The sequence below is a fragment of the Paramormyrops kingsleyae genome, chromosome 14, assembly GCF_048594095.1.
Source record: "Paramormyrops kingsleyae isolate MSU_618 chromosome 14, PKINGS_0.4, whole genome shotgun sequence".
Classification (NCBI taxonomy): Eukaryota; Metazoa; Chordata; class Actinopteri; order Osteoglossiformes; family Mormyridae; genus Paramormyrops; species Paramormyrops kingsleyae.
Window position 1 is genome coordinate 12479196 of NC_132810.1, and position 11550 is coordinate 12490745.

Below are 11550 nucleotides of genomic sequence, written 5' to 3' on the forward strand. Positions count from 1 at the left end.
GCATGGTTCCTGTTGGGACTGCTGTTGGTCATGTTTTTACATGTCTGCACCTCCCCCACAGTGAGCAGGAACTGAGGTGTTCACCAACTTGAGCAGAGATGTGGAGGATCCTACTAAAAAGGTGATTTAAAAAGTGACTTAATAATTCAGAAAATAACTATACCAAAGTGATTAGCCTAGGTTATTATTATTATCCAGCTCTGTGCTAAATAATCTGATATACTGGCTTTACACAATGTTTACTTACTTTGTATTTAAATCAGTTATTGAGATCTACTTTTCTTCACGTTACAGCTGATTAACTCATTCAAATCAATGAAAACTGAGCTTACGTAAGACAAAAGTCCTAAAAATCTTAATCACAAGAATTTCACAACATGCTGATTTGATGCTTAGGGTTCATTTTGCTGCCACAGTGGCACCTATTTAAGGGAGTATTACAGACGCATTTGAAAAATTACTAGATCCCGTCTCACAGGACTGTTCTGTAAACAGAAAGTTGTAGCCAAAGTTTTGGAAGCTCTGAACATAATTGCCAACATTTACTGAGTGTGTGAACATGATTTTATGAGTGAACGTCATTCTTTCAAGAGCACACTTGTTAATGGAAAGACTGCAGGGCTGAAGTAATATTGTATTTCAATCCAAAAGTTTCAGAAAAACACTTTCAGAATTTCCAACATGCGTTTTAAAAAGAATTTCACATTCCTTGGGTGAAAATGGCAAAAGCATGATTATGAAGGCAGCATGGTGGTGCAGTGGTTCACACTGTCGCCTCGGACCTCTGGGACCAGGGTTCGACTCTCTGCCATGGCTCCATGTGTGTGGAGCTTGCATGTTCTTCCTGTTTTGTTGTGGGGTTTTCTCCAGGTACTCTGGCTCCCCCCCCCCCCAGTCCAAAAACATGCTGAAGCTGATTGGAATTCCCAAATTGCCTGTAGGTGTGTATGAGTGAGTGAATGGTATGTGAGTGTGCCCTGCAATGGGTTGGTGCCTCATCCTGGGTTGTTCCCTGCTTTGTGCCAGTAGCCTCTGGGATGGGCTCTGGACCCCCCACAACCCTGCATGGGGCAAGTGGTTGCAGAACATTATGAAGAAAATGTTTAAATTGTGACTGAAAATGTAGCATTTTAATGAAGCCAGCTCTTTGTTACTTATGTACATGCACAATAATGTTATAACCATGAACCACATAGAACAAATGTTGCATCTGTATGTAATTATGTTTATTAATTTAAACAGACATGTAACACCAACATCATCTCAGAATTCACATTTACATACAGAATACATTTGCAAAGTATTAATCATTGTATTGGAGGGGAAGAGTACATGGCTGTATGAAAGATACTAATTTGGTGCTTAATTACTGTCAAGTTGGGCTAGTCTTTGACGTTTGTCCTTTGGTTAACATAAAGAGGCTCCCTGGGACTTATTAATTTCCTCTAATAACCTAACTATCTTATCTTGTTTGGTAAAACACCTATGGTAAAAACAGCTATACTAACTGTAAAGTAATAGCACCACCTAGTGTTATTGCATGGGATAAGCGGATAAGAATGAGTAAGGAGAGTAAATGGGAATCTGTGTGGAAGGTTTAAGCAGGGCCGTTGTAAAGGGGGAACGGGGAACTTAGGACAATTGCAGGGCCCTGAAATATTTGGAACATAATTTGATTGGTCTGAGTTGGGGGTCCAACATGATATGCTTTCATGGGGCCTAAAATTTCTGGTGGTGCCTCTGGGTTTAAGGCAAGGTGTCCATGCTGACACCAGTGAGAGTGGCATCGTTATAGATGCCAAGATGATTGATGGAGTCGAGCTCCTGGATGCGATGCTTGAACTCGAACAGGTAATCGCCGTTCCCTGTCACCTTGAATTCACTATCGGTGCACAGGATCTTCAGCTGTGAAGGTGAATGAACAAAGAGTATCATCCCAATGGCCTTGGTGTTCCCAGAAACACATTGGAAATGTGGGCATTTGGTACAACTGCAGCACAGACATGCACACAAAGTATTCCACACAAAATGAAAATTCTCAGAAAATGGTGGAAAAAAGCGATTAAACAAGAGAAATACAGCATGACTGCATTCTGACTGTGTTCATCCAGTTGTGACATGAATGTCAGAACAATTTTTTTTTAAACCACAGCAGATTGTCTTAATGTTTTTCTTGTTTGAATATTGAGTCAAGTCACCCAAAGACCATAGCCGGCAGTTCTGGCATGGTCCTAGTTTTCATACTTGAACTGCAGGAGGGCTGCTGTGGTCTGCTGGCACCTGCGTCTCGCTCTTATGAGCCTGGCAGGGAGCAGACTGGTGTCTGTCTGGTACTCATGCTAGCTCATCTACCCCCTGCAGTGACTGGAAGTGGCAAAAATCAGAAAGGAAGCTAGTGGAAAAGCAACGAAGGTGTAGTATGGTGGCTGAGAGCCAGAAAAACTCTCTTTTTTTGTATCTGCTACAAAATACATATGTTTTAAGTTAATACTAGTTTTGTTGAATGGCACTACAATGCCTCCAGCCTCCATCCTGTTTTTGTCAAGTAGGTTTCAAAAAGAATTTCACCAGGCAAAATGAATTTTAATAGTATTTCGTAAGCAGTGCTTGGTCGTCAGTTACATGGCATCCAGGGGGTCCTCAGCCCTATGCTGCCAGGGATATGTCCAACCCCCACCCCCCCAGTAGGACAAGCAGTATACAGTATATGCATAAACATATACACATGCAGAATATCGGTATAAATTCTGGCATATTTAAAACATTAGGTATTTGCTCTGGGTCTAGTTTTATATAAAGGAAAAGATGATTTTAACTTATTACACATAATCCGAAGCTGCAGGGCCGTGAGAACTAGCAGATCTGTCAGCTTGACATTGCCGGAGCAGTCGCGTTCTCTGCATTTACCTCAAAGGGATCACCACGGGCAAAAGGGAAGCAGCTCAGCTCTCGCTCCACTGTGCCCCACTCGCCGGACACCATGGAGTTACGTACAACACTCTGCCCGCCATCGTCGTCGAAATGCAACTTCATGTGCATGGCGATGTCGCCGCCGCGGCACAGGTCCACCGTGAACCTTTTCCGCAAGACAAAAACACCTCAGTGCCTCTAGCCTCTTTTGAAAATAACTGTGTGGTTTGGCATGAATGAGTTATTTCCTACTTCAGTCAATGCAAAAGAGCTGTTAAGACTTGAAAAATGATATATCTTTAATATACTCTGTGTATGTATAAGTAGCATGACATAATGCATGTATTACTGTGAAATTTATGTAGTAAAATAGTAATGCTTGGCACAGTGATGAACAACAAATATGAATCGGGCCGTACATGTGCAAGGTGGCAAAACTGGTAGAAATACGTGCAATTTGCAGAAGGTTAAAATTCTTCCAGGACTTAAAATGTTTCCCTCGGACATTCCTCGCTGTGTTAATGATGTGCTAGATTTTCCACTTTCCACTATACTGCGCTACCCATTCCTGTGTGATTGTTTCCTACATATGTATTAAATATGTATTCATGAATAATCACCTTTCCATTCCAGGCCACTGTATAGTTTGTTGCTGAAATCCAGTGACTGGATATAATGGAATAATGCAATATACATTTTTAAGACAAAAGGTACTTTTATGTGCCAGGAAACAACAATTTGGCCAACATGGAACATTCTGTACATTTGGCGCTGGGACTATTGGACACTCATGTTTTGTGTTTCATTAAAAACCGTAATCTAACCATAATTTATCCTAATTATCTGAAGCAGATGACCATAATTTACATTTTGTCACACTTTTCATTTTGGCCTCTCTGAGTTATATTAAAAACATTTCCATTCATGTTTGGTCTGACTAATATAGATGGTGGTTCTAACAGGTTTTACTGGTTTTACTAAATTTCTGTGTGTTTGCATGGCATGTTTTCATTGAGCAGGAGTCAGCTGACCGTGTGTTTGCATGGCGTGTTTTCATTGGCCAGGAGTCAGCTGACTGTGCATCTGTTGTGAGGGTCTCAAGGTACTAGGTGTAATTTGATGTGTTGCCCATTTGACTGTTCATTTATTTGTGAGGTTTCAGCTGGCATAGAAACAGTAAACAACAAGTGCTCTTTGACACAAAGATAAATGCAAAGTATCCGAGCACTGCCTATAGACAGTGCTTTTGTTAAGCTCTCGTTTGAGTTTTGGTATAGCATTACATCCAGCTACGTAATGTGAGTTTGTTTGCATCTTTGACAATACACTACGGGACTGATTTGCAAATATAGCTCCAGGCTGAAATTCCAGGTATATGTACTTTATGTACTTCTTACTTTACTGTAATATTTTCTCATATAATTCATACCTAACAATTCGGTACACGTGAGATTTTAATGTATTCAAGATGGCCACCTTCCTCATATTGATTACTTAATGTTTTGTTATCTTTCCCTAGCAAAACCAGCTGCTTGAACAGGGCATAAGATGTGGATTAAAAAAAAAACAAACAGTAACAAAATCCTGTAATTATTTGCTATATCACATTACCAGTTATTGTGTAGACAGGGTATGTTAAGCACTTTGTTTCCTGTGTGACTGGAGTTTGTAGGTATGTCTCATAATAAGGTAAGTGATACTTTTTTTCACAACAGGGGGGGGGGGGGGTTTGCATACTGACACACTGGCGTCGGGGTTGAACTGCCCGGTAATGGTGATGAGCAGCTGGTCGTAGCATCCCCTCGGGATGTTGGTGTCATACGGCACAGTCTGAGAAAAGAAGAAGCCTCTTCAGTGTGGAGCCTCACTCTCTCCACATGTCTGTCACTGGAATTTCTGCACAAAGGGTCTCACATCCATTATAGCTAATGTGATATTTCTCCTGACCAGGAATATGGTTCTTACTTGATTAATAGAGTTATATTAGGGTGACCAGATAATTCATGCCAGATAGGACACTTTGAGCTACAAAATACTTTAAAACTAGAAGGCTCCTGTGCTTGGTTAAACAGTTTAATTTTTCTTGTGTTTAACTGGTTTGTTTCCTTGATTGAAAGACTCACCCAGCGCTTTCACAACAACGTTTCGTGACCCAAACGTGATAATATGAGCAAGAGCTCGGTGCTTATGTGAAATCCAGATTCTTTTATTTGAAATGTCGATTTACAAATCCTGTACTAGCTCAAAGTTTCCGGGATGGCGTGGATTTTCTGGTTACCTTAGCTGTCTTGGTTTATGTTTGTGATTTCAAATTAGCATAACATGCAAGATATAAAAGACTTCTGATTGCGATCTTTGAAATCCTTGATTTTTGAGTCCAGTCTTACCCCCATGAGTTTGATATAGCTACTTACTCTCCAAAAGATCTATAATGGATTGTATTACAAACCGTTTGAATGAATGAATGCTCTTTCTTACCAGTGGTGGGCCAGCGAATGATTGCTCGGGGTCAGTCATGTCAATGCCCTGTTTGGAGGAAGACCATCAACCACAGTCAATGGCATACGAGTCAGTCAGCAATAGATCCTAACGATGTCAGTATATCTTGCACACAGAATGGAATGCAACAGAAGTAACATGTATGCCATGACATCATATACACTGCCATTTGTTAAAGTAAGCTATAGTAATACACTACATGGACAAAAGTATTATGACACCTGGGCATTACACCTACAGGAACATGACAGCACATTCTAAATCCATAGGCATCAATATAGAGTTGGTCCCCCCTTTGCAACTATAACAGCTGCCAGTCTTTCAGGAAGGCTTTTCACAAGATTATGGAGAGTGTCTGTGGGAATTTTTGCCCATTGATACAGAAGAGCGTTTGTAAGATCAGGCACTGATGATACAAGTGAAGGCACAGTCATGCTGGAATAGAAAAGGGCCTTCCCCAAAGTATTCCCACAATACTGGAATCATAGAATTGTCCAAAATGTCTGGGTATGCTGAGAGTTCCCTTCACTGGAACTAAGGGGCCTAGCCCACCCCCTGAAAAACAACCCCAATACCATTATCCCTCCTCCACCCAACTTTACACTTGGCACAATGCAGTCAGGCCGGTAACATTATCCTGGTATCTGCCAAACCCAGGCTTGTTCATCAGACTGCCAGACAGAGAAGCATGATTGTCACTCCACAGAACCCGTTCCCACTGCTCCAGAGTCCAGTGGTGGCGTGCTATACACCACTCTATCTGAGACTTGGTTATATGAGGCTTGCATGCAGCTGCGCGGCCATGGAAGCCCATTCCATGAAGCTCCTGGTGCACAGTTTTTGTGCTGAGGTTAATTCTAGAGGAAGTTTGGAACTCTGCAGTAATTGAGTCAACAGAGTATTGGTGACTTTTATGCACTATGGGCCTCAGCATTTGGTGACCCCGCTCTGTTCCTTTACGTGGTCTGCCACTTTGTGGCTGAGTATCTGTTGTTCCTAAACACTTCCACTTTGTAATAATACCACTTACAGTTCACTGTGGAATATCTAGCAGGGAAGAAATTTCACAAACTGACTTTTTGCAAAGGTAGCATACTATGATAGTACTATAAGAACATAAGAACTATACAAACGAGAGGAGGCCATTCGGCCCATCGAGCTCGCTTGGGGAGAACTTAACTAATAGCTCAGAGTTGTTAAAATCTTATCTAGCTCTGATTTAAAGGAACCCAAGGATTCAGCTTGCACTATGTTATCAGGAAGACTATTCCATACTCTGATTACACGCTGTGTAAAGAAGTGCTTCCTTAAATCCAGTTTGAAATGTTCTCCCGCTAATTTGGCCACGAGTTCTTGTATTTGAACTAATGCTGAAGTAACTATTCGGTTGAACAGCATCCAAACCTGTTAGAATCTTGTAGACCTGGATCATGTCCCCCCTCAGTCTCCTTTGCTTGAGGCTGAACAGATTTAGCTCAACTAACCTTTCCTCGTATGACATTCCTCTAAGACCAGGAATCATTTTTGTTGCCCTACACTGCACCTTTTCTAAGGCCGCAATGTCCTTTTTAAGATATGGTGACCAAATCTGCACACAATACTCTAGGTGAGGTCTCACCAAGGAATTGTATAATCTTAGCATTACCTCCCTTGACTTAAACTCCACACACCTGGAGATATACCCCAACATCCTATTGGCCTTTTTTATTGCTTCCCCGCACTGGCGAGAATGAGACATGGAAGCATCAACATACACACCAAGGTCTTTCTCATAATCAGCTACCTTTATTTCAGTAGGTCCCATAAAATACCTGTACTTTATATTTCTGCTCCCTACATGGAGTACCTTACATTTGTCTATGTTAAATTTCATCTGCCAGGTATCGGCCCAGTCACTAATTAAATCAAGATCCCGCTGTAGCTGCTGAGCCGCTAGTTCAGTATCTGCTACACCACCCACCCTGGTGTCATCTGCAAATTTCACCAGTTTTCTGTATATATTGGTGTCTATATCATTTATGTAAATTAGGAACAATAGTGGTCCTAAAATTGAACCCTGCGGTACCCCACTATGAACGCAGGCCCACTGTGACATTGTGCCTCTTATAACTACTCGCTGCTTCCTATCTGTTAACCAGTTATCAATCCAGGTGGCTACAGTTCCTAAAATACCTGTCGCTTTGAGTTTAAGTAAGAGCCTCTTGTGGGGGACAACATCAAAAGCTTGAATTCCCTGAGCTCTTCTGAAGGACCTATTCTTTCACAAATGCTTGTATACCTGATTGCATGGCCAGGTGCTTGATTTTATGCCATGGCAATGGATCTGAATGAAACACCTGAATTCAAAGATTAAGAGGTGTGGCCCAATACTTTTGTCTATATAGTTTATGTAAGCAAGTGTATTATATTTAACAATAGATCTTTGTATCATGCATCAGCTGCTTTCAAACACCAAAACATTGAGGCAGGAGTACTAGTTCTGATTGGTCTTGAATTCAAATTACGTCACTGCAATTGCAGGTTACTATGAAGTATGTCTTGCAGCTTTTACTTTCTTTAATCCTTCACCTCATTTTGAGTGTCTTTTTGCACCCAGATACCAGAATGGACACATAGGCATTTAAAAGGACATTGGGATAGATAGAATAAATATAAAACTATTGCTATTTATATCCATTTCCTCTTTTTATCTGCAAAATATAAAAAGTAATTGTCAACATATCACGGGCCTTTCAATATGTACTATGTACTATGTTTAATAATATGCTATATTGTATGATGCTCCAAAAAGGTAGTGAGTGTCATTTTAAATCCATATCCAAAAAAATAAATGTATAATGTATATGACACAATTTATGCTTGTTTTGCAATGTTTAAATGCGCACTGTTCTGACTAATGTTCCATATTATGACAGGAAATAATTGTTTTTCAGAACAAAGTACCATCAGTACTAAAAAAGTGGAATCCAACTATCTGACTGTAACTCCAGCCTTATCACCCTAATTGACTCTCTCACAAGTCATGAAACTAACCCAGCATAGTACCTTCTTTATAATAATTCTTATGTCCTTTAATCTATCGTAACAATCTGCATTCTTTCAAAAAATGCAAACGCAAGACAATCATAATATCCTGCACATTTGCATATTGCAAACAGCACAGGAGAAAGGAGACGAGGGCAGCCATTGCTGCCAGGCAGCTACACTCTGTGCCAAAAAGAAAATTAGAATCATCGTAATCATATATGATCTTGGATCATGCGTTGACTGGAACCTGATAAGACTAAGCAAGCACTGCGATTTATCTTTATGTCCAAATCAGTGCGTCACTGCTAACAGGAGACATACAGTCTTTTATGTTCCCTCACCAATATTTTGTGAATGAGACTATTGATATTTCCCCCCCACCTCCCTGCACTGGAACCCGTCATTCATTCTGCACTTGACCCCCCCTCCCATGCCCACTAACAATCCCTCCCTTTTATATATTTATTCAGCTCCCATCTACCTGATTGATTGCAATTTTGCACAGAACACTGTAATCATTGTTGCACTTTACGTCACTGTGTCCATGTTTAACTGCCCTGTGTGCCTTAATTGCCCCTCGGGGACAAATAAAGTTTTTTTAATTGAACTGAAATTCAATTTTGAATTGAATTTGAATTGAATTGATTTTCATGACATTTTTAGTACAGCATATCTTCTAGGGAATAAGCAGGTAGTCATACTACTGAATGCAGGGTGGAGAGGGAGGGTTTCACTGCTGCTTTTGCAGAGCACTCCTCACGCAGTGAGTTTTTATGAACACAGTTAGAGATCAGCCCATTTCACCTGATACTGAGAAATATTAAATTTCATATTTCATTGTAGATTAAAATGTAACTGTGACTAAAGTGTTTAATTGTAAATTGCTTAATTTTTTGGTCTAGGGGTTACAGATAGATCTGTGTTTAAATCTGGGGCGAGTCTGTGGATGTCAGTCATTTTTATCTTAATCAATAGTGGTTTATTTTTCTAAAGAAAAATGATTTTCTACTTACATTATCCTGCTAGCGTGGAGGATAATGAATGAAATGAAATTATGTACCTAATTGAATAATGGATAATTGAGATAGCAATTCTAGGCAGTCCTTCAAACTGAAAAATGAATGTGCTGAATAAAATATCATTTAAGGTGCTAAAATTAAATATTTACAAGGTTGGACACATGGTAGAAGGAAACACTAACTTATCTGTACACATGCATCAGTCAACAAACACACCTTCATGTTTGCAGTGTTGCATTGTTTTAATGTGAAACGGGACCTACAGAAAGGTACTGTAGTCACTAACTTCTCCTCACAACAGGTATCCAATCACATTTCACAATGCCAACTGCATGAAAGGCTGACGATGCAATACCCACTTCTTAAATTAAATTAACTACCCTTTCTCCTTCATTTGACTACATTTCTTCACAATGGTGATTATTTTTACAAATAATCAATGTCATTGTCTGTTTCATCAGCCCTCTTACTGACATATCAAGAACTGTTTAAAAATGTTTAAAATCCATATTTAGAAGAAATTTGTTATACTATGAAAGATACATTAATTGTGGTTTTAAGTGAGAATATTAAGTAATTTACTTTTTTTCATGGATAAATATGCTCATTTACAACTAACGCTTTCACAGAATCTTTTCTTTTAAGAAAAGGTCGTGAAAACAAAAGAATCATTTCCCAATCTCTTAGGCTGGATAACTGGTCTCTCTTACTTACCTTATAAAATAAGTTGATTCTACAATTGTCTTTTCATTTTTTAAATTATATTAGAATTTTATACATGTTACAGGGTTGACACCTCAGTAACAGGGCTGACAACAGTTACCACATTGGTTATACTGCTTATTTAAATTAGTAAAATAGGTATAATTGAGTTTGGATTATTATGAGGGACATTAATAAAACTTTAATTCAACAGAACCAAAAAATAGATTGAATTTATAAATTTCCGTCCGAATTTTAGCATAAAAGATAATGAAAAATTATAAGGTGGATGTCAATGTTAACCAAAAGTTTTATTCAAAACATAAACTCACACCTGCATCATTCAGTATTTCCTTTTTCTCCAATGTAATGTGCGCAAACCCTAAATGGTAACCATCACTTCATGTAACATTCCTGTCTAGCGACCCAACAAGTACTGACCAGATGTCTTTTCGTATTTCTACATAACATGATCATACCCTAACAGGACCAGCAATCAGTCTTCAAATGTCATCAAAGATGTACCAGATAGTCCTCACAGGTTTGCCAGAAATATATAGCACTTTACTTAAAGCAGTCATATGAATGCCTATATATATAATGCATCATTACACATTCATAAAATATTATAAAGATGGCTATAAATATTTATTAAGAGTCATAACACATTATAGTCATGTTTATTATGCATTATGAAGGCTTTATGAAGCTCATCTATAATACACTATAAATACCTTCATAATGCAGTACAAAGTACACTTAATTCTTATAATGACCATTTTTGTTTTAAAATGCTGTAAAAACAAACAAATGAATAAGATGTTTTATGTTAAAATATATCAGGAAAACAAAATTAGAAAATACTTGATTGTTTATTGAGATTTACTGAGCAGTTTTTGTAGGGACAATAAAAATTGTAAGTTTTAGTATAATCACCCATACGCAATCACAGTCCTAAATACAAGAAAATGTAACCCACATGTCAGTGTCTAAACCTGCACATAGCATAAAGCCACAATTAAAAAGAAGTCAAACTAGGTGAAACAGGGATGTTACCTACTAGGTAAGGTTGCTGCTCAGCTCTGTCCAGATGAATGCAGAGAGATAAAGAGGCCGGCACATTTATACCCTGCTGCTACACTGGCCACTCCTTCTTCCTGATAACCACACCTGTGAAAGATCCATTACAAAGTACAATGCAGCACCAAAACACTTGAATATTGTAATTTGAGTACTTCACTTTGGATAAAGGCATCTGCTAAATTAATAAATGTAAAAGTATGACTGATCGCTGTTTCCTGCATCTACCTCGTTGTTTTGGGTTCAGTGGGTTAGTGTCATACAAGCTATTATACAAACTATATGGCACAGAAAAAGAGCCAAATCACTGGAA

At 39.0% G+C, this 11550-nt stretch overlaps 1 protein-coding gene across 1 annotated transcript; it reads right to left on the reverse strand.

Annotated features, from left to right (window-relative positions):
- Positions 1-1204: 1204 nt before the first annotated feature.
- On the reverse strand, positions 1205-11274 carry LOC111837020 (galectin-5-like). The gene is made up of 5 exons (XM_023798768.2): positions 11218-11274; positions 5389-5436; positions 4652-4740; positions 2908-3076; positions 1205-1905 (listed from the first exon to the last, which is right to left on the reverse strand). Exons 2-5 carry the CDS (start codon positions 5425-5427, stop codon positions 1747-1749), a joined length of 456 nt encoding a protein of 151 aa, XP_023654536.1. The 5' UTR covers positions 5428-5436; positions 11218-11274; the 3' UTR covers positions 1205-1746.
- Between the last annotated feature and the right edge of the window lie 276 nt (positions 11275-11550).